This window comes from Bos indicus, chromosome X (assembly GCF_029378745.1).
Source record: "Bos indicus isolate NIAB-ARS_2022 breed Sahiwal x Tharparkar chromosome X, NIAB-ARS_B.indTharparkar_mat_pri_1.0, whole genome shotgun sequence".
Classification (NCBI taxonomy): Eukaryota; Metazoa; Chordata; class Mammalia; order Artiodactyla; family Bovidae; genus Bos; species Bos indicus.
In genome coordinates this window covers 134,614,633-134,638,820 of record NC_091789.1, presented here as the reverse complement: position 1 = coordinate 134,638,820, position 24,188 = coordinate 134,614,633, and the positions used below count along the sequence as shown (strand labels likewise).

The following is a 24,188-nucleotide window of genomic DNA, read 5'->3' as shown; positions in this document are numbered from 1 at the left end:
CACTGATACTGGGAACATGATAAGAGGAGAAAGGTGGGCTGAGGGAGAATAATGAATTCAGTTGGGGGTAAGCTGATTTGAGATTTGAGGTGCTGTTGAATGGACAGGACTGAGTTCATTTCAGGAAACATCATGTTACACTGTAGAAGCTTCACATGACATGATTTGTGTGGAAACCTGGAGTGAGTATGCTGCATTCTGACTTCACTTTGTTGGGTGTTCAAGGTAAATATTATTATCTTAAGGCAAGGAAAGTATTGGAAAAAACATCTCATCATTAAATCCCTTTTAGTGACTGCTATTCAGGCATTAAACTTCCTGATACTTTTTATTAAAACGCGCAATACCATTACATGAGCTATGTCAGAGAGAGTATTAAGAACCAACTTATTACCTTCTAGGCTTTTCTTTGTCTTTGTTTGGTCTTTTTTCCCTCCTAATCATTCATTTACCATAAGGTATAGGATGTCTGAGAAATTCTATCTAAATGAAAAACATTCTCCCACACACCTTCCCTCAGTGGCCACAGCACACATCTCTGAATACTTGCAGTACTCAGACATGGGTGCCCACCACATATTTCTTAAGTTGTCTTGTATTGGTTTCATGAAAATTTATCTTCTTTTCCCAGCTATACTCTAAACTCCTTGAGGGTAGGGATGACGTCATCAGCTGCCTTTGTTCTTTCCCATAGTGCCTAGCAAAGACTTGAGTAAGTAACAGTTCCAACTGAAGTCTAGTTGCTTGAGTTCTTGATACTTGTGATAGTAAGATGTCAAGGACTCGCTTTTTTGCATGACTTGACTCAGGTAAGTGGGAGTTATCAACATTCAGTGAAAGAGTTGAAATCCCATTGTTTTTTTCAGGTATGGCTTCACGAAAGAAATTTTACATAAATATAAGGTAAGACTCATCTACTTTTTTTTTTACATCCTCTTTGCTGTTTATACATAGAAGTTTTAAAAAAGAAAAAGCTTCAAGAAGGATGATGGGAAAATTAATCAGAATCCAGGCCAATAAAAGCACAAAAGGAAGCCTTGGCCATGGTGAAGACCTGTTTTTCTTTCTGGACTAAACGAAGCTTTTTCATTGTGACTTCTGTGTGAGTTTTAACACAGATACAAACTCTGTTGTTTCAAAGATACCTGGGATTTTTTTACTCAGGTTTGGTAAAACATGAAAATGACTGTCATGAAGGGAAAGGTTTTTACTCACAATTCCTTAGAAACTGAAGTCAGTGGAGCACCACACTGTATGGGGCTGCGCCTCAGGGTCAGTCAGAGGCAGTGGCAAGAGCCTTTATTGTGGTTTTCTCAGGAAGAAATGGGTGAGGCGGTGTAAGCAGGTTTAGGATTGGCTCGTTTGAGTAATCTCAGCAGGCTCTGGGGTTTACAAGCTGTCCATGGTTGCCTGGTATCTGGCTCGCCCTGGGGTGATTAGAGCAGGAAATAGTGGCCCTGGGTGTGCTGCTCAGTCGTGTCTGACTCTGTGTGACCCCATGGACTGTAGCCCACCAGGCTCCTCTGTCCATGGGAGTCTCAAGGCAAGAATACTGGAGTGGGTTGCCATGCCCTCCTCCCGGAGAATCTTCCTGACCCAGGAATGGAACCCAGGTCTCTCATGTTTCCTGCATTGGCAGGCTGGTTAAATCCGCAAAGGACTAGTTGGGAGGATGGGCTCTGATTAGGTTTATTTGCATATGAAAGGCACCCTGCTTTACATACAAAAGACAACTCCTTTCTATCTCTAGGAATTAACTAGCCTTGGGAGGGGCAGTCTCTTCCCCTGGGTCAGCAAGTCAAAGTATCAAAAAAAGAGAATTAAAAGATGATTCATGCATGCTTGTTGGTTAGTGTGTCCATCCTGACCTAGTTTGGGTGGCATGAAGACTGTTGGTTTTTGTCCATATGTTGGGATTATTGAGTAAAATTGAACCTATCAGAAAAACAAACTTACTCAAGCTCTTACTTACAGCTGCATGGAAAAAAAATCTTACAAATCTTGGAAGAGGTCTATACCTGGCTCCCAATTGGTACAATCATTGACAATGAAGTCCTGGTCATACATGGAGGGATATCAGAGTCCACAGACTTGAATTTACTCCACCGTATAGAAAGAAACAAAGTAAGAAGCAATGTTTGCATGAATGTTGTCTCAGATTTACAAAGGGATACATACCTCCTTTCATGTATTGTTTTATATAGATTTGTGTTTTAGTGATTGCTATAACTCTGAAAAAATGAGTAAAAATTTTAAGAAAATCCATGATTGAGTGATAAAGAACTAAATTGATAACTTCTGTGCATAGAAAAAATATTTTTAAAAATTCATGGTGAAAGTGGGAAAATATTGGCATTTCATAATTGTTTCTAAAAGTGAAAAATCTTGATTTTTGAAAAGTTAAAATTTCTAATTAATCAATGTTGTGGTAAAATATACCAACATAAGTTTACCACTTTAACCATTTTTAAGTGTGCAGTTCAGTGGCATTAAGTACTTTCACATTATTGTGCAACTGTCACTACTGTCACCACCATCTATTTCTAAAACTTTCCATTTTCTGAAACTGAAAATACCCATTAAACACTAATTCCCAATTCCACCTTCCCCAGCCCTTGGCAGCCACCATTCTGTGTTATAGCTCTAAGAATTTGACTCCTCCAGGAACCTTTTAGAAGTAGAATCATACAGCAGTTTGTTTCTGAATTGGTGTGATTTCCCATATGTATTCTAAATGGCTCATATTTTTTTTAAGGGGGGGGATAGTTTAATATTTTAAACTTAAGTAACCATATTCAATACAGCAGAAGCAAAGCAGGAATATATATTGACCCTCTGAGGGAAGTGGCTGTGTGGAGCCTGAAGCTCTGAGGCTTAGTGAAAGGCTTCTTTGGTGGGGCTTTGCAGAGTGACTGGAATTGTCTTCTGCCTGTCAAGAGCCCAGCCAATGCCCCCAGACTAGGGGAACAGGGGAACCACCTGGGCATGACGACCAGTGGCAGCTCTGAGCCCGGTGATCATGTGTGGTCCTAGTGAGAAACCTGAACCCTGCTCCTCAGGACTGTTAATCAAATTCCTACCAATCCAGGCAAGGGGAATCTAGAACCAGAATTTAATTTGATGTGGACATGTGATTCCTGTTCACCTTGAGTTTTTAGAGTCCTTATACCTTTATATACATATGAATGATTATATTGTCGCCAACTCCTTCTCATCCTTCTAATTTCAGCTTAAACCTACCCCTCCCCTGGAAAGCCCTCCACGACCTCCTGACTAGATCAGGTCCCCGTCCGTATGCTCTCAAGCCCCTTGTACCTATCCTTCATAACAGTTACCAAAATTAAATAAGCAATTGTGGTACTATTTGTTTATCATCTTCCCCTGCTTCTCTAGTTCACTGATATAACTCCAGCACCTAAGATGTAGTCAGTATTAATGTTTGATGAATATTTCCTAAGAGATTTAAGACTGAAATAGGGCAAACCTAAGGTAAAACTGGATAAAAACTTTTTTTTACAACTCCTTTCCTGATTCTGTGCTGATTTTACATACCCCCTCCCCAGCCTCACCCAGTGATAACCATACTTCCTGGTTTACACCTGTTGTCTTGGTGTAGGTGTTAATACCACCTCCCTTTACTCTCAGAAGCACCCCAGTTGCAATAAATTTTAAGGCCACCCTAATTTAAGGTACCTTTTTTAGGATCTCAGCAAATAGTCAAGCCAATAAGCTGTTTGAATCAACATGAGATAGTAATTGTTAACATAATGAGTGGATATGATTCTAGCCAAGAGCAAGGGAACATGATGTTTTTGTCAGTCAAATATTGGCAAGCACATGGCGGGAATGCGACACTCCACCACCATTGGCCCTGTGAGAACAGCACTAATCAGCTGTGGCAGCCACTACTAATTAATCAGATTGAAAACTTTTCCTTTCCTGAGGTTAGCCTGAGAAGCCAGTCCTCTCTCAGGCTTTTTGAGATATTAGGAACATTTCTCTGAAATGTCCATTACTATTTCTGTGGCGACCCTAAATTGAGAGCCACCTTAACCTAGTAAACACTGTGAAGCTCTGACATCAGACAGATGTAGCTAACATTGCATCTATTACATCCTGCTTCTGCCCCTTCCTGGCTGGGTGACTGGGTAAGGTGCCAGTGATTTCTAAGCCTCAGTTCCCACATCTATGCATTAAAGCTAAAAAATACCTGCCATATTGAATTGCTGGGAAGATTAAATATAATTACCTAGATGAAAAAGATGGCATAGAGTAAGCTCAGAACATAAAGCTCTCTTCTCCAACTCTGTCCTCTTTTTCATGATACTTAAAACTGAGGTTTAAATTTCAGTCACCAAGAGAGACCCTGGGGAGAAATTTTGAGGCCAGAAATTTTCCCAGGATACCTCACATTTCACCCCCTTAGGGGATCATTGTTCCACCTACTGTTAAGACTGGCTTTAAAGGTAGAAATTTGACTTGTATGTTTTTTGTCTACCCTGCTGGAATGAAGTTGAACTGGTAGCACGTGTTCTTTGTGTGAAATATAATTGAACTGTAATGAAAGTAGTAGGTTTAAGCCTTTGGAACTCTACTAGATGAGATACAAAAACAGATTTTCAGGTTAGTTTTATAACCCCCACTTGCCCATCTGTTTGGACCTCCAAATGTAGGGGTGAACATGCTTCCTCGTTTACACCTGCTGTATGATTTAGTTGTTCACGGGGAAGGGGTAGAGTTGGGGGAACTCAATGACAACCTCCACTGCAGGTTCATTAAAGGTATTTTGTAAAGTGGGCAGGTTGGAAAGGATGGGGTGGTGAATGCAGAGGGACAGAGAAGGAAGACTATAATACTTTAGCCTCTGGTTTAGTATTCTTCAAACTCCTTGGCAGAGGTTATGGGAAGAGATTGCTAGTAGGACCCCCAGGAGAAAATGATGATGTGGCACCCAGCAGGGACTGGGCAAAGTGTCCTGATCCCACATGGCTTTGAAAACAGAAGAGCCACAGTACTTAAGAGACCATGTGGCTTTGTCCTGCCCGATAACCTTATCAGAAGTGAGTTGTGTGGACCCCGAGTTCAGAGTGTCCTCCCAAAATACTCTGCTCTGCCTAAGACCTGGAGACATTTTCTGGGGGGGAGACAGGGAGGTAGGCTGTGAGCTCACTAATAACAGCTGAATTGAATTCCAACCGTCTCAATGAGATAGGACCTCAGAATACGGTTTGCTTCTATTTTTGAAAAATAAAGGTAAGATTTTATAGACACCGTAGTTTATAGAAGAAACTTAAGTGCCTACCTCAGAGAATTGTCCATCGCTGAACTAAGGCTTCCAATGTAATAGAACCATTGCTTCAAATTGTTTTGTGTAAAGGTATGGTGCTACAGAGAAACAAGTATAAAATTGCAGTCTCAAATTATATAAGGGAACATAGAATGGATTATAGTAATTGATCTACTATCAGAAAGACATTTTGTTTACAAAGAAATACACCGCCTCTGTTAATAGGATTAGATATAATGTTCAGTTGCTGGCACCTCAGACTGCAAACCCAGTGCACTCAAGTTAGAAGGCTTCCAAAGTTTTCAATTTATGTCCCCTTTGTGAACTTTCTTGGACATAGATATACTTTCTCTCATTTCTCCTGGAAAACACAACAAAAAGAAAAGCAGCCATCCTCTAAAGAGGTATTTCTGAACTCCAGGCCTATTAGTTCTCAGCTCCATGTATAGATAAAGGCTCAGAGGGAGACTTATTTTCCCTTAGCATCTTCCATTTCCCGTCACAATGCCAAAGAACATGTCTCCACTGACATCTGTGCCTCTGAGGTCTTTTAGAAACTCTAATGGGAAACTTTCCCTGTAAGACAGTGTCTCTAGTTGAAAAATGTACAAACAGAGCTTAACAGGCCCAGTTTATAGAGATCAGTGCATCAGTAAGATGAAGGAGGTAGGTGAGATAGAACAGGTGATCATGTATTTTCCATTGAGTTGAGGCACAATAATATAGACAAAATAGCACCTAGTGCTGAAGTTTCTACGTGCAGCACACTAAGCATAGGGTTTGGCTAAAGCATGAATTTGTTTTGTAGATGAGATCTGTGCTGATGCCGCCAATTCCAATGGATGGAGACCGTGCTGAGAAGAAAAATAAACTGGGTACAGCCACTGTGGCTCTGGGAATCAGAACAAGTGGATCCTTTTCTGAACAATTAACAAAGCAGGAATGGGAGCAGGTAAGTAATCAGACTGTTCACTAAAGTGGCAGTGAAGATGCAGCATAGATGATTTTGTCCCTAGTAATATATAAAAAGTGGCTTGCCTTTCTCAGCAGATCATATCCTTTTCTCTAAATCCATTACTATATTTTAACAGCTTAATTGAAATATCATTCAAATACCATATAATTCACTCACTTAAAGTATATAATTCATTGAGTTTGGTATATTCAAAATGTACAACTATCCCCACAATCTAAATTTAGAATATTTTCATCACCTGAAAAAGGAACTTCACATACCTATTACCAGTCACTTCCCATTCTCTTCCCATCCCTGCAGATTAGACCTTTTGGTCTTAGTACATTTGTCTATTCTGGACGTATTATAGAAAAGGACCCATACAGTGTGTGATCTTTTGTCCCTGGCTCCTTTTACTCAGTCAGAATAAAAGATTAGTGCTTTTGCTTTGAGTTTTGGTGTTGTATCTAAGAAGCCATTGCCTAACCCAAAATCGTGAAGATTTATTCCTCTGTTTTCCTCTGAAAATTTTATAGTTTCAGCTCTTACATTTAGGTGTCTGATCCATTTTGAGTTAATTTTTGTGGATAGTGTGAGGTAGGTGTCCAAATTCATTTTATTGCATGTGGATATCCAATTATCCCAGCACCATTTGTTAAAAAGACTTCCTCTCATTGAATTTTCTTGGCACCCTTATGAAAAATCAATTGACCATAAATATGAAGGTTTATTTCTAAACTCTTGATTCTATCCAATGATCTATATGTCTGTCCTTATGTCAGGATAACACAGTTTTGATCACTATAGCTTTGTAGAAAGTTTTGAAACTATAAAGTGTGAGTTCTCTAGCTTTCTTCTTTTTCAAGATTGTTTTGACTATTCTGGGTCCCTTGAATTTCCATATGAATTTTAGAATCAGCTTGTCAATCTCTATGAAAAAAAAAAGAGCTGAAATTTTGGTAGGGATTGCCTTGAATTTGTGGATCAATTTAGTTACTATTGTAATCTTAACAATATTGTATCTTTAATTCCATGAATGTGTGATGTCTTTCCATTTGTTTAGATCTTTCATTTCAACAGTGCTTTGTAATCACATACATGGAAACACTTATTAAAGTTATTCCTAGTTTATTCCCAAATACTTTTGACACTATATTAAATAGAATTGTTTTCTTAATTACATTTTGGATTGTTCATTGCTGGTATATATTGACTTTTATATGCTGATCTCATGTTGTGAACCTTGATAAACTTGTTTATTCTAACGGTTTTTAGTGGATTCCCTGGGACTTTGTATTAAATATAAACAAGAACATGCTTCTTTCTTTCCAATCTGGCTGCCTTTTATTTCTTTTTTTTTTGCTTCATTGTCCTGTCTAGAACCTCTAGTATAGTGTTGAAAAATAGAAGTGGTCAGAGTTGACATCCTTTTCTAATTCCTAATATTAGGGGGAAGCATTCAGTCTTTCCCATTAAATATATTAGTTGTTTGTTTATATGTTAACTATCCCTCAACAGATTGAGGAATTTCTCTTCTGTGCCTACTTTCTTGGGTGTTTTTTACCATGATAGAGTGTTCAGTTCAGTTCAGTTCAGTTGGACTTTGTCAAATGCTTTTCTGTATCTGTTAGGATAATCATGTATTGTTTGTTCTTTATTCTACTAATGTGATGTATTACATTGATTGATTTCAGATGTTAAACCAATCTTACATTTCTGGGATAAATCCCACTTGATCATGGCATATAATCCATTTTATCTGTTGTTGGCTTCATTTTGCTACTTTTTGAGGATTTTAATATTTATATTCATAAAGGATATTAGTCTATAGTTTTCTTTCTTGTGATGTCTTTGGTATTATTGTAAAATCGACCTCATAGGATGAGATAGGAAGCATTATCTCTTCTTCTATTTTTTTGGAGGAGTTTGTGTGAAGTATTGATATTAACTCTTCAAATATGTAGTAGAATTCATCAGTGAAGCCATCTGAGCCTGGACTTTTTTCTTTGTAGGCAGTTTTAAAATGACTAATTCAGTCTTCTTTCTTGCTATAGTTCTATTCAGATTTTTTACTTTTTGAGTAGTTGTGTCTTGGTATCCTTGATAGTTTGTGTCTTTCTTGAAACTTGTCCATTCATCTAGTTTATCTAATTTGTTGGCCTAAAGTTGATTGTAACATATACATATGTATGAAATATATTTATTAAAAATATATATTTTGAAATTTCTTTGTGAGCGATGCCTCCTCTTTCATTTCTGATTTTAGTAATCTGAGTCTCTTTTTGCTTGGTCAGTCTCACTAAGATTTTCAGTTTTATTGGTCTCTTCAAAGAATCAATTTTTGTTTATTTTTATTTTTCTCTATTTTCTGTTCTCTCCATTTATTTCTGCTTTAGTCTTTATTTTTTCCTTGCCTTCTGATTTAGATTTATTTTGGTCTTCTTTTTCTAGTTTCCTAAGGTGAAAGTTAGTGTCTTTCATTTGAACTCTTTATCCTTTGCCAACGAAGCTATAGATTTCCCTGTGAGTACTGCTTTAGCTCCATCTTGTGAATTTTGCTATGTTGTGCTTTTGTTTTCAGTCATATCAGAGAATTTTCTAATTACTTTTCTTTAACATATATGTCATTTAGGAATATGTTGTTTAATTTCTGCATATTTGTGGATTTCTCATATTTCCTTCTCTTAATTATTTTTACTTGAATTTGTGGTTGAAGGACATATTAACATGATTGAAATCCTTTTAAAACTTATTGAGGCCTTTTTTTTTTTAATGCTCTAGCATTTAGTCTGTCTTGAAAAATGCTCTTGTGTGCTCTTGAGAAGAAAATGTATTCTGTTCTTATTCAGTGAAGTGTTTTATATATATGTATAATAATTGGTTTGAAATACTTGTCTGCTAGTTCAGTTCAGTTGCTCAGTCATGTTCAACTCTTTGCGACCCCATGGACTGCAGCACGCCAGGCCTCCCTGTCCATCACCAACAGACTCAAACTCATTTCCATTGAGTCGGTGATGCCATCCAACCATCTCATCCTCTGTCGTCCCCTTCTCCTTCTGCCCCCAATCCCTCCCAGCATCAGGGTCTTTTCAAATGAGTCAGTTCTTCGCATCAGGTGGCCAAAGTATTGGAGTTTCAGCTTCAGCATCAGTCCTTCCAATGAATATTCAGGACTAATTTCCTTTAGGATTGACTGGTTGGATCTCCTTGCAGTCCAAGGGACTCTCAGGAGTCTTCTCCAACACCACAGTTCAAAAGCATCAATTCTTCGGTGCTCAGCTTTCTTTATAGTCCAACTCTCACATCCATACATGACTACTGGGAAAACCATAGATTTGGCTAGACTGACCTTTGTTGGCAAAGTAATATCTCTGCTTTTTAATATACTGACTAGGTTGGTTGTAACTTTTCTTCCAAGGAGTAAGCATCTTTTAATTTCATGGCTGTAGTCACCATCTGCAATGATTTTGGAGCCCAAGAAAATAGTCTCTCATTGTTTCTATTGTTTCCCCATCTATCTGCCATGAAGTGATGGGAACAGATGCCATGATCTTAGTTTTCTGAATGTTGAGTTTTAAGCCAACTTTTTCGCTCTCCTCTTTCACTTTCATCAAGAGGCTCTTTAGTTCTTCTTTGCTTTCTGCCATAAGGGTGGTGTCATCTGCATATCTGAGATTATTGATATTTCTCCCATCAATCTTGATTCCAGCTTGTGCTTCATCTAGCCCAGCATTTCTCATGATGTACTGTGCATGTAAGTTAAATTGTCACAGGGTGACAATATACAGCCTTGACGTACTCCTTTCCCTATTTGGAACCAGTCTGTTGTTCCATGTCCAGTTCTAACTATTGCTTCCTGACCTGCATACAGATTTCTCAAGAGGCAGGTCAGGTAGTCTGGTATTCCCATCTCTTTAAGAATTTTCCACAGTTTGTTGTCTACTCCTAATCCTCAAAGGCTTATTGTCTGCTTAGTTTTCCCTGTGAAATTTTTTTCTTGCACGTTTTGTAATTTTTTGTTGAAAACTGGATATTTTAGGCAATATAGTAACTTTCTATGGGGTCTCACAGAGTCGGACACGACTGAAGCGACTTAGCAGCAGCAGCGGTAACTTTAATTATTCCCATGCTCCTCTGGGGCTTGTTGTTATTTGTTTTTTTGGTTTTTTTTTTTGCTCATTTATTTGTTTACTGGCTTGTCTGGACTAATTTGGTGAAGTCTGTTCCTTTTCATTGTGTAGCTTCTGATGTCATGCGTCATGAGGTCTTGCCTTGGGCATGCACACAGTTTCCCTGACTACCATGGATGGTTGTAGCTTTAGCTAGGCTCTCTTCAACTATCTTTTCCCCTGATTTCTCCTTTAAGCTTTGGTCCATCTGCCTCTTTTTGTATCAGACCCAGTATTAGCCTTCACTAATTGCTAGCTGATTGTGCTATTGTTTTTAATAATGCCCTGGGGCTCACAAAATAGTTCCACAATCTGATTACATTAAAATTGAACTCCTTTGCAGGAAAGAGAGTGTTGACAATCATCAAGTCTTGTTCTGGCCCTCAGAAGGTTCTTTCTTATCTGTTCCTTTTCCTAATTCTATCAATTAAACGTCTAGCTGGTCTCTTCTTGCTACTAGTATTATGAAACTGCTAGACTGAAGCGACTTAGCAGCAACAGCAGCAGCCTTCTTCTAATTGCTTACTTCCAAGAAGTCTTCATTTCTTGATTCTGTACCCTTATACCTTGATTGCTGAAAATGTTGACCTAAAATGTGATTTCTGAAAATGTGATTTCTAGAAAATGTAAAACACAGTCTAATCAATAAGGAGAAGGAGAAGAGGGAGGATAGAGAGGGAGAGGGAAGAGATGGTAAGGGAGAAATAGAATTCATCACTGACTTGTGCATCCAAAATATTTAACAGTCAAACCAAGTATAAGAGGCATCCTACAGCAAGTAGGAAAGGATGCCTCCTTAAATTTTGATATCCATAATCCAAAGAACAAAGGTTATGGTGAATAAAAAGGATGATGCCAAAAAGATTGCAGTTGCACAAGAAGAAAATCATGACATCTGGAAGCCTGGATGAGTTAGAATTATAGAGGAATGGAGCCTTAAGAAGTGGGAGGGAGGAAACTGGTGACCATTATTCTATAATAGAACCTCCCCTCATTCCAACTATATAGATGAGGCATCTTACAGACTCAGTGTACATGACTGGAACTGACACAGGATAAAATTGACCAGGATTTCATTCCCAATATTTTAATAATTTCAATTGTACCTTTAATTTTTTTTCCTCATTTGTTGGTATGTCATGGTCATGCACACTTTAGTTAGATAGAGTTGAAATTTTCAGATTAAAAACACAATTGCTTTATTTCTTAATATCTATGGGCCATATTGCAATAAAGATCATAGGCTGTTTGTTCCATAATCATGGAAGTGCATGATTCCTGGCAGAGGACTATAATGTAAGTTTCATCTTATATTCCCTGAGATGTGGGGGGAATGTGTGTACTCAAAGCTGAGTCATCATATAGAAACAAGCGTAACCTCTTTAGGACAGATGTGTAAGAAGGAGGAGGCCAGAAAGGTTTAAAAAATAATTTTAATTGTTTATATCCTGAGTGACTTCCTTCTCTTAATTTGCTTAACAAGTATTTGTTGAGTACCTTCTATGTGTCAGGGACTGTTCTAAGCTTTTGAGAAAGTAATTGAACTCAGATCTATTCCCTCATGGAGTTCACGTTCTAGGCGTAGGAGCTAAATAACATAAATATATATGTATATATGAAGTCATGTTATTTATATTACATATATAATTATATAATAGTAAGTACATATGTTAAGTGAGACGTTCTGTGGAAAAAATTAAAACTAGAACAAGGTTAGGAGAAACCATGAACTTGAGGTGTAGGGGACAGAGTTGTAATTTTAAATAGTTGCAATTTAAATTTTGTAGTCACGTGGCTAGTCACTGGATTTGATTTGAGCAGGATTTGATCCCAGGCTTGACTTTAATGTCCATGCTCTTTTTCTGAAGGGAAAGATGACAAGAGTGGTAGGAGGTCTCAGGAAAGAAATGATCTACTCTAGTCTCCCCTTGTTCAACAAGGTGATGGGTAGACAGGAGTAGGCCTCTGACGACATCTAGGTACCTGCTGGAAGGTTTGTGATGAGCACAGCTTTTAAAATGGCATGTTCAAAAGCTGGAAGGAAGACACATAACTAACGGAACATACAGAAGTGAATCTACAGTATTAGTGTTTTAGAAGAGAAGCTTTTCAATATATCTTTCTGAGCTAGTATCTCTCCCCAAAGCATACTTTTGAAAACAGGATTACTTAAAACTGTAGACAGGCATGGGGCACTTCTTGCAGGATTTATTTTGGATTTAAGAGGTTTAAAGGCTGAGACACAAATAGAGTTTTGTTGACCAGGTCATATAAAAGTAAAACCTTTCCAATTTTTAGTTTGAAAATTTTCAAGATGAAATGTTGTAAATACTCTTTCATGCCCTCACCACCCCAAAGGCCCTTGCATTTCAGAGGAGAGGATGTTGAGAAGAGAGAGGAATTTGTTTCACCAGCAAAGGGCCCTTTATAGCATTCTTTGTGAGCCTCAGAGTTAGATCTGTATTGTGGTCATGGACTGGGTAAACCTAGTCAAGTGGATGAATTCTTGGCAAAGAAAAGAATTGTAGAACTCATTGAATGGATGATTCTGAAGAAGCTCACTTTTATAAAATTAATACCCCTTATGACCCTTTATGATTTTGAACCAAAGAAAAGTGAATGTTACCTCTATCTTCCTCATTTCGTTGAGGAGTCAGCTAAGGCCCGAGTAGGTTCCCAGGTGACACAGGTGACACCTGAAGAGCTTTTCATGGCCAGTGCTTATTCTAGTTCAACAGAATTCCAGCATATGTACATTTAATTTATGTAGATTTCAACTAGATGCATCTGGCAAAAAGAAAAAAGTGTAAAATTTTAGTTTCATATAATTCATCATATATTGTACATTATCACATATATAAAATGTTCACTCATCCCTATGTTTGTATAAGGTTTTGTATACAAAATCATGTATAATGTGCTTTAAGAGTAATTTAGAATGTTTTCCTGGGGTAATTTTGGCTGTAAATGGCTTGCATCTCAGGTGGGAATTTAGAAGTTAATTCTCTCCTTATAAAATGCACCTCTTTGTGTTCCATGTTTTCACTTTCATTTTATTAAAGGTCAAATCATGTCTCCAAAACATGAATTCATGGTGTAAAATTCAGATATGACTCAGTTTCAAGTTCAAATGTTATTTTTGTTATGAACATCAGCAAAATAAATAGATTTCTTTGTATTTATTTGTAGGGTAGGGTTCTGCCCGTGTTAGAATTTGATGGGGGAGAAAGGAGAATCATGATACTACTTTTCTTTGTGTGGTTTTAATTCTCACTGAAATCGGTCATCAAAAAATCAGTCATCTTCAAGTGTTTGGGATATGCCTGGTGCAGGGTTTCTCCAGTTCTGACGAGATACTTAGTATTCTAGAGCAGTTTTTCTTTTCTCTCCACCTCACTGTCTTTCCCCTTACTTATTTCTAGCTCCCCTTCAATACCAAACCTGTAAATGGGTCAGGTTTAGTGGGACATCCATTTCAGGTCTTTTTTCCTTTTTTAAGATTGCTTAATTTATTTTAATTGGAGGATAATTACTTTATATATTGTGATGGTTTTTGCCATACATGGACATGAATCAGCCATGGGTATACATGTGTCCCCCATACTGAACTTCCATCTCACCTCCCTCCCCACCCCATCCCTCTGGGTTGTCCCAGAACACTGGCTTTGAGTGCCCTGCTTCATGCATCAAACTTGCACTGGTCATTTATTTTGCATATGGTAGTATACATGTTTCAATGCTATTCTCTCAAATCATCCCACCCTGGCCTTCTCCCACATAGTCCAAAAGTCTGTTCTTCTGTGTTTTTTTTTTTTTTTTTTTTGCTGCCTTGCATATAGGATCATTGTTACTGTCTTTCTAAATTCCATATATATGTGTTAATATATTGGAGAAGGAAATGGCAACCCACTCGTGTTCTTGCCTGGAGAATCCCAGGGACGGGGGAGCCTGGTGGGCTGCTATCTCTGGGGTTACACAGAGTCGGACACAAATGAAGTGACGCAGCAGCAGCAGTGTTAATATATAGTATTTGTGTTTCTTTTTATGACTTACTTCACTCTGTATAATAGGCTCCAGTTTCATCCACCTCATTAGAACTGACTCAAATGTGTTCCATTGTGTGTATGTACCACAACTTCCTTCTCCATTCATCTGCTAATGGACATCTAGGTTGCTTCCATGTCCTGGCTATTGTAAACAGTACTGCGATGAACATTGGGGTACATGTGTCTCTTTCAATTCTGGTTTCCTTGGTGTGTATGCCCAACAGTGGGACTGCTGGATCATAAAGCAGTTCTATTTCCAGTTTTTTAAGGAATCTCCACACTGTTCTCCATAGTGGCTGTACCAGTTTGCATTCCCACCAACAGTGTAACAGGGTTCCCTTTTCTCCACACCTTCTTTAGCATTTATTGTTTGTAGACTTTTTGATGGCAGCCATTCTGACTGGTATGAGATGGTCTTCATTTTAAGATCTGACTTGGATTCACTGGAATAACTGCACAACTTAAAATACATGCTTCTTCATGCCCTCCAAGGAAATATGTGGAAAATACAGTCTATTTGACTATGAAAAATTAGAAAAAAAGTCTGTTAGAACTTTGCAATACTTTACAAGTCATCTGGCCCAAACCTCTGATTTTAAAGAAAATGAGACCCAGAGATTTTTCTCAAGGTTGCATCAGTCAGTTCAGTCACTCAATTGTGTCTGACTCTTTGCGACCCCATGGACTGCAGCACACCAGGCTTTCCTGTCCATCACCAACTCCTGGAGCTTGCTCAAACTCATGTCCATCAAGTCGGTGATGCCATTCAACCATCTCATCCTCTGTGGTCCCCTTCTCCTCCTGCCTTCAATCTCTCCCAGCATCAGGGTCTTTTCAAATGAGTCAGTTCTTCACATCAGGTGGCCAAAGTATTGGAGTTTCAGCTTCAGCATCAGTCCTTTCAAAGAATATTCAGGACTGATTTCCTTTAGGATTGATGGGTTTGATCTCCAAGGTTGCATAGCTTTAGCTCTAAAGCTAGTTTTTCACACTACTACTGAAGCTCCCATCAGTTCAGTTCAGTCGCTCAGTCGTGTCCGACTCTTTGCGACCTCATGAATCGCAGCACGCCAGGCCTCCCTGTCCATCACAAACTCCCGGAGTTCACTCAGACTCACGTCCATTGAGTCAGTGATGCCATCCAGCCATCTCATCCTCTGTCGTCCCCTTCTCCTCCTGCCCCCAATCCCTCCCAGCATCAGAGTCTTTTCCAATGAGTCAACTCTTCGCATGAGGTGGCCAAAGTCCTGGAGTTTCAGCTTTAGTATCATTCCCTCCAAAGAAATCCCAGGGCTGATCTCCTTCAGAATGGACTGGTTGGATCTCCTTGCAGTCCAAGGGACTCTCAAGAGTCTTCTCCAACACCACAGTTCAAAAGCATCAATTCTTCAGCGCTCAGCCTTCTTCACCATCCAACTCTCGCATCCATACATGACCACAGGAGAAACCATAGCCTTGACTAGACAGACCTTTGTTGGCAAAGTAATGTCTCTGCTTTTGAATATGCTATCTAGGTTGGTCATAACTTTCCTTCCAAAGAGTAAGCATCTTTTAATTTCATGGCTGCAGTCACCATCTGCAGTGATTTTGGAGCCCAGAAAAATAAAGTCTGACACTGTTTCCCCATCTATTTCCCATGAAGTGATAGGACCGGATGCCATAGGAGATGTTTAAATAAAGAAATGTTTTATGTAGATTAGAGGTACAAACAGGGAGCCCCCAAATTTTATGAAAAATTCTTAGAAACTTGGGTCTTCAGTCCTGAGTGTCATGCAGCCTGCATTTGCTGTTTCAACTCCAAAAGGAAATATTATACTAATAACATACTTGTGGATTCAAGAGAACACATTGTGGAAACCAGTCAGTGGCTAAATATACTGCTGAAGCTGAGAATGAACTCATCAAGGGGGTGGTGGGGCAAAAAGTGAAGGCGATGCTTTAGAAGCTATTCTTGGATGAACAGTTGACTATATCTGTGATGGGGAAAGGCCTTCTCATTCTGTTTATTCAACAGGACAAAAACCAGGGCCAAAACCATAGCTGGGAGACCTAGCATACCTGTTTGAACATAATTGAAAACACCAAATAAATGTGTGTTCATTGTGGGGAATGACTTTCTGCTTTGAACATGGCAGTGAAGTTCTTTTTAAGAGAAAAGAGCTTGTAGATTCAGCAATTGTGAAATAATGGAGATAGAATTTTAAAAATGTAGATTTTAAAAAAGCCCAAAGGCTGATTCTTCGTGATTACTAAATATTGCTGTGTTTGGTTACTGGGGATGAGTAGAATGGGATTGTGGTGGCTATGGGCATTGAAATTATTTTGGAAAAGATTCATGGAGGAGGTGAGTATGAAACAGTTTTGAAAGAGGATTAGAGTTAGGAAATGGTGAGAAATAGTGAGACTTTGTGATAACTGGGTTAATGTTTCTGGAAAAGAAGTTGAACGTAGAAGGATAAACTCTCACTTGTCAGTGACAGCCTAATCTAATTTGTTGTTCCAAGGTTATCGATATCCTTTGGAGTGATCCCAGAGGCAAAAGAGGCTGCTACCCAAACACGAACCGAGGAGGGGGCTGCTACTTTGGACCAGACATTACCTCCAAGATTCTTAATAAATACCAGTTGAAGATGCTTGTTAGATCTCATGAGTGTAAGCCTGAAGGGTATGAAATCTGCCACGATGGGAAGGTAAGCTAACGGTGTGGGTAACCTCCTCACCGACATCCCTCCCTCGAGGCCTAGTCTTTCTTTACAGGATGTTTGACTTCAAGGCCATGGGAAGATGTCTTCCCTAGTCCCAGAACAGAACTCCATGCTTTGGTAGACAAGAACAGGAGACTGTCGGGTTCACAGAGGTTATTTGAAGGAGCCTCATTGTCCCTTACCCCAAGAGATACTTGGTTTATTTCCCCGATCTTCCTAATCCCAGCGATAGGAACTGACATAGGACCCTAAGTACACACACACAAAGGCTTTATTTTATGCTGATCACAAGGCAAGTCTCCAGTAGTGGGGTGAAGAGTGTATGTATCCTCCCAGAACACAGAAAGGTGGCAGTGAATCACTTGCTCTCTTTTACCTTTTGTACTTGCCTGTGCAGAACAGAGCCACAAAACACACTGCCCTTCTATTCACTGACTAGGGGAGCTCTGCCAGGTCCCTCACTGTGGGCAGTTTGGCAGCAACCACTGAAATGGAGTGTGTTCTGCTTCTTCCGTGCTTTCTGATAGGCTAGAGAGGTGAGGTCTGAGGAGCTGGTTTCTGGCCCCAAGTTGTCCTGGGATGCCCCCCTTTCTCTTAGTGAACAGCAGTAGTTAAAAAGAAATACCAAATTTCATGGCCTTTCCTTCTATTTCAACACTTTCACTTTTCTTAACTCTCTTAATTCATTGGAGTCTCATCCTTTGCAGGATGGTAAGGCAAGTATTCTTTAGGGTTTATTTGTAATTTAAAAAAAAAAAAAAAAAACAGAAAAAAGCAGTGGCTTGTCTGAAGTGACATGTGCATTTGGGCAGGATTAGGTCTAAATCAGCTTTCCTGTCACTAACAAGTATTATGCTCCAAGACTCTTCATCTTCTATCACACCCCCAAGACTGGTTCCTTCCCAACAGAGTGATCATGGTCCCTTATCTAGCCACTATTTTTCTGACCTTGAAGCACTGGTTTGATGGGGGCCCTGAGCCCTGTAAATCAGTCAGCTACAGACAAAAGAAAAGGACTGTGATATTACACAAGTTTTATTTTGAATGGTCAAATATCACAAGAAAAGAAAAATAAAAGCTTTACCCTGCTGGAAAATTGGAATTTACAAAACTGAGCAGTAAGGAACTGAAATTGAATACAGGATTGCAAGGCCATGCACTGTGGGGATGAGTGGCTAGAAGTTAGTACTCATGGGGACAATGATTTAAAAACCTTGCTTCTCTTCAGTGGAATCACAGGAAATCCCATTAGACTTTGATAATTTGTACGAATTTTGAATTTTGTATAACTTTTGGTTTTTAAGAATTAAGCTGTTTCTGACTTTATTGAAGGACATTTTGAGAACTATGTGAACCTGACGTTCTTTTTCTTTAACCAGGTTATTACTGTATTTTCTGCGTCTAATTATTATGAAGAAGGTAGCAATCGAGGAGCTTACATCAGAATGAGTTCTGGTACGACCCCTCGATTTTTCCAGTACCAAATAACTAAGGCAACATGCTTCAGGCCTCTTTACCAAAGGTGTGTATACTCTAAGGAGCTTTCTGAGCTCTGGTAATGGTGACCACGTAGAACCAGTCCAGAGTGCCTAAGAGCAGCCTTGGGATTGAAGAAAACAACTTACCTGTTACTCATTAGTAGAAACAAAATGAAATAATTCTGGAAACCAAGTGGTGAATGTGCTCTTATTTGAAACCAAGAGCAGTAGTTCTAAAGCAGTCAGCATCCATGAACAGTCCCTAATTGAATATAAGGAAAAGGAGGTCTCTGTACCTACCCAGTCCCGTAAGCTCTTGCCTTTTCTGCCCCCAAACACAACCCAGTTGTCTTTGTCCCTTCTCTACCCAGAAGTGTATATGATGGAGTTGAGTGTGTCTCACTGTGTGATGGCATGCATCCCTTACCTTTATTTCCCCCCTTTGACATTATCTTTTTAATATTTTTGTATTCTAAAACAAATATATTTGTTGTTAGGTGTGCTAAAACAAAGTTGTATAAAGAAAATGTTAGTGATCTCTCCCAGTACTTCTCAGTAATTTTTTTCCGCAGAGGCAGCTGAAATTAATAGCCTGGAGGGGACCCTTCCACCCTCTTCTCCTTGCTCCTACAAAAACAGACAAGCAATTTCTCATTCATGGAACTTAAATGTTGAGCACCTACTATGTGTCAGACACTGTTCTAGGCACAGGTGATATTGAAATAAACAAAATAGGCAAAAGTCTTTTTCATCATCAAAGCATATCCCAGTGGAAGGAGAAAGGCAGTAAACAACATACATACATTTTTTTTTTTAACAAAGATAGAATCACACTGCACAGTCTATTCTGCAACTGACTCTTTCCCTAAAGATTGTATCATGAACATCACTCCGAGTTCATACATGTAGACCTAACTCATTCTTTGTAGTAGATGCATAATATTCTATACTATATGTATGCCATAACAATTATGGATAGCTAAATTGTATTCAATTGATGGCCATCCAGATTGGTTTCAGGGTGTTGTACTTAAAAGCAGTACTGTAACAAACATTCCTCTGTGTGTATATGTGTACATACATATATACACATATTCATAAGTTTTTAGTGCTTGTTTTAAACATGAAATTTTAAAATGTGGGATTTATATGTTTGAAATTTTGCTAGGTACTCCAAAAAAGTTGTCACAGTTAACAATCTGGAAAACAGCATATTAATTTCTCCACATCCTCATTAATCTCCAGTTTTATTACCCTTCTTCATTTTTGACAAACTGATGGATAAAAATGGTAAATCTAATTATTTTAATTAGCATTTTTTTATACAGCTGAGTTTATCCATCTTGTTTTTGGACATTGTGTTTTCTTTTCTTTGAATTTCCTGTTTATCATATTCCCCCATTTTACATTGGACCATTTGTCATTTTCTGATATATTTTTAGGAATTTTTTGCATTTGAGGGATGGAGGACTTTTACAGGCATGTTATATATATTTTGTTGATGTCGTGATATTGCTTTAGTTCTATGAAATCACATTTTTATAATTTCATTTTATCTTTTGGATTTTCACCTGTGGTAGTAAAATGTCTCCATATTAATTTTACATTCAGTTCAGTTCAGTTCATTCAGTCGTGTCCAACTCTTTGTGACCCCATGAACTGCAGCACGCCAGGCCTCCCTGTCCATCACAAACTCCCGGAGTTCACCCAAACCCATGTCCATCGAGTTGGTGATGCCATCCAGCCATCTCATCATCTGGCGTCCCCTTCTCCTCCTGCCCTCAATCATTCCCAGCATCAGGGTCTTTTCCAATGGGTCAGCTCTTCGCATGAGGTGGCCAAAGTATTGGAGTTTCAGCATCAGTCCGTCCAATGAATACCCAGGACTGATCTCCTTCAGAATGGACTGGTTGGATCTCCTTGCAGTCCAAGGGACTCTCAAGAGTCTTCTCCAACACCACAGTTCAAAAGCATCAATTCTTCAGCGCTCAGCTATCTTCACAGTTCAACTCTCACATCCATACATGACCACTGGAAAAACCATAGCCTTGACTAGATGGACATTTGTTGGCAAAGTAATGTCTCTGCTTTTGAATATGCTATCTAGGTTGGTCATAACTTTCCTTCCAAGGAGTAAGCATCTTTAAATTTCATGGCTGCAATCACCATCTGCAGTGATTTTGGAGCCCCCCAAAAAATAAAGTCTGACACTTTCCACTGTTTCCCCATCTATTTCCCATGAAGTGATGGGACCGGATGCCATGATCTTCGTTTTCTGAATGTTGAGCTTTTAAGCCAACTTTTTCACTCTCCTCTTTCACTTTCATCAAGAGGCTTTTTAGTTCCTCTTCACTTTCTGCCATAAGGGTGGTATCATCTGCATATCTGAGGTTATTGCTATTTCTCCCAGCAATCTTGATTCCAGCTTGTGCTTCTTCCAGCCCAGCGTTTCTCATGATAGCTTACTAAGTTAAAGTATACAATCCAGTGATATTTAGTATATTTACCCAGTTGTGTAACACTGCTGCTGCTGCTGCTGCTGCGTCGCTTCAGTCGTGTCTGACTCTGTGCGACCCCATAGACGGCCGCCCACCAGGCTCCCCCGTCCCTGGGATTCTCAAGGCAAGAACACTGGAGTGGGTTGCCATTTCCTTCTCCAATATGTGAAAGTGAAAAGTGAAAGTGAAGTTGCACAGTTGTATCTGACTCTTAGCGACCTGATGGACTGCAGCCCCACCTGGCTCCTCCGTCCATGGGATTTTCCAGGCAAGAGTACTGGAGTGGGGTGCCATTGCCTTCTCACTACCATAATCTAATTGTTGAATGTTTGTTCCATTCTGTAAAGACAACTTGTATCCATTAGTAGTCATTCATCATTATCACCTCCCTCATCACAACTCTAGTCAACTACCAGTCTGTTTTCTCTCTCTATAGATTTGCCTATTCTGGATATGTCATGTAAATGAAATTAAATAATATGTCGTCTTTGTAACTAGCTTCTTTTACTTAGTACGCTGCCTTTGAGGTTCATTCACGTTGTATGCATGTGCTCATCGCTTCAGTGATGTTTGACTCTTTGCAACCCCATGGACTATATAGCCTGCCAGGGTCTGCTGTTCATGGGATTCTCCAGGCAAGAATGCTGGAGTGGGTTGCCATGCACTCCTCCAAGGCATTCCCTTTGTAACATGTATCAATTTATTTTAATGGCTGAATAACATTCCATTGTATCAGTAGACCTCATTTTCTTTGTTCATTTATCAGCTAATAGAAATGTGATTAGGACTTCCTGGTGGCCCAGTGGTTGGGACTCTGAGCTCCCAATGCAGGGGGCATGGGTTTTATCCCTGGTTGGGGAACTAAGATTCCACATGCCATGTGGCCAATAAATAAATAAATAAAATAATTTTTTTAAAAAGAGAAATGTAGATTGTTTCTACTTTTTGGTTACTGTGAGTAATGTTTTGAACTTTGGTGGACAAGGTTTTGTTATACATTTAATTTCTTTTGGGTATATACCTGAAAGTAGAATTATAACAACTCTTACGTTTAATATTTTGAGGAACTTGAAAGCTCTTTTCCAAGGGAATGCATGATTTTACATTCCCATCAGCAATGTATGTGGATTCCAATTTCTCCACATCCTTGACAACTCTTGTTATGATCTTTTTGATTATAGCCATCTTAGTGGATGTGAGGTCTTGATTTTGATTTGTATTTCCTTACCTACCATTGACTTTGAGGATCTTTTTGGTTCTTATTGGACATTTGTATATTGTCTTTGGAGAAATGTCTGTTTCAGATCCTTTTTCCTTTTTTTTTGGCTGTTCCATGTGACTTATGGGATTTCAGATCCCTGACCAGGGATTGAACCAAGCCCCATCAATGAAAGAATCAGAGTTCTAGCCACTGTACTGCCAGAGAATTCCCACCTTTTTTCATTCTTAATTGAATTATTACACTTTTTACTATTACATTGTTAGAGTTGTTTATATATCCTATATTTGTGTCACTTATTAGATATTGTGGTTGTTCGATTGCTAAGTCATATCCAACTCTTTGCAAACCTGAGGGATACAGCATGCCAGGCTGCTCTGTCCTCCACGATCACCTGGACTTTGCTCAAAATCATGTCCTCTGAGTCTGTGATTCCATCCAACCATCTCAGCCTGTGTTGCCCCCCCTTCTCCTCCTGTCCTCAATCTTTCCCAGCATCAGGGTCTTTTCCAATGAGTCAGCTCTTTGCCTGAGGTGGCCAAAGTATTGGAGCTTCAGTTTCAGCAGTAGTCCTCCCAGTTCAGGGTTGATTTCCTTCAGGATTGACTGGTTTGATCTCCTTGCTGTCCAAGGGACTCTCAAGAGTCTTCTCCAACACCACAGTTGGAAGGCATCAATTCTTCAGCGCTCAGCCTTCTTTATGGTCCAACTCTCACATCCGTACATGACTACTGGAAAAACCATAGCTTTGACTAGACGGACCTTTGTCGGCAAAGTGATATCTCTGCTTTTTAATACGCTAAGTTTGTTATGGCTTTCTTCCAAGGAGCATCTATTAATTTCATGCCTCCAGTCACCATCTGCAGTGATTTTGGAGCCCAAGAAAATAAAATGTGTCCCTGCTTCCACTTTCCCCCCATCTATTTGCCATGAAGTGGTGGGACCGGATGCCATGATCTTAGTTTTTTGAATGCTGAGTTTTAAGCCAGCTTTTTTTGATCTCCTCTTTCACCCTCATCAAGAGGCTCTTTAGTTCCTCTTCACTGCCTGCCATTAGAGTGGTATCATCTGCATATCTGAGGTTGTTGATACTTCTTCTGGCAATCTTGATTACAGCTTGTGCTTCATCCAGCCAAACATTTCGCAGGATATACTCTGCATATAAGTTAAGTAAGCAGAGTGACAATATACAACCTTGTCATACTCCTTTCCCAATTTTGAACCAATCTGTTGTTTCATGTCTGGTTTTAATTGTTGTTTCTCGACCTGCATACAGGTTTTTCAGGAGACAGATAAGGTGGTCTGCTGTTCCCATCTCTTTAAGAGTTTTCCACAGTTTGTGGTGATTCACATAGTCAAAGGCTTTAACATGGTCAGTGAAGCAGAAGTAGATGTTTTTCTGGAATTCCCTTGCCTTCTCTGTGAACCAACAAATGTTGGCAAATTGATCTCTGGTTCCTCTGCCTCTTCAAAACCCAACTTTGTGCATCTAGAAGTTCTTAGTTCACATACTGCTGAAGCCTAGCTTGAAGGATACTGAGCATAACCTTTCTAGCATGTGAAATGAATGCCATTGTCCAGTAGTTTGAACATTCTTTGGCATTGCCCTTTTTTGGGATTGGAATGAAAACTGACCTTTCCCAGCCTTTGGCAGCTGCTGAGTTTTCCAAATTTACTGACATATTGAGTGTAGCACTTTCACAGCATCAGCTTTTAGGATTTGAAATAGCTCAGCTAGAATTCTGTCACCTCTACTAGCTTTGTTTGTAGTAGTGATGCTTCCTAAGGCCCACTTGACTTCATACTCCAAGATGTCTGGCTCTAGGTGAAT

General features: G+C 39.2%; 1 protein-coding gene across 6 annotated transcripts in view; it reads left to right on the top strand.

Moving 5' to 3' along the window:
- PPEF1 (protein phosphatase with EF-hand domain 1) overlaps window positions 1-24,188 on the top strand; it is a 158,733-nt gene that overhangs the window by 122,910 nt on the left and 11,635 nt on the right. For all 6 annotated transcript variants that reach the window (XM_070785216.1, XM_019956382.2, XM_019956383.2 and 3 more), the window contains 5 exons: window positions 867-903; window positions 1,975-2,124; window positions 6,096-6,239; window positions 16,962-17,147; window positions 18,542-18,684. In XM_070785216.1, the coding sequence (XP_070641317.1) occupies window positions 867-903; window positions 1,975-2,124; window positions 6,096-6,239; window positions 16,962-17,147; window positions 18,542-18,684 (660 nt within the window). The remainder of the gene's footprint in view (window positions 1-866; window positions 904-1,974; window positions 2,125-6,095; window positions 6,240-16,961; window positions 17,148-18,541; window positions 18,685-24,188) is intronic.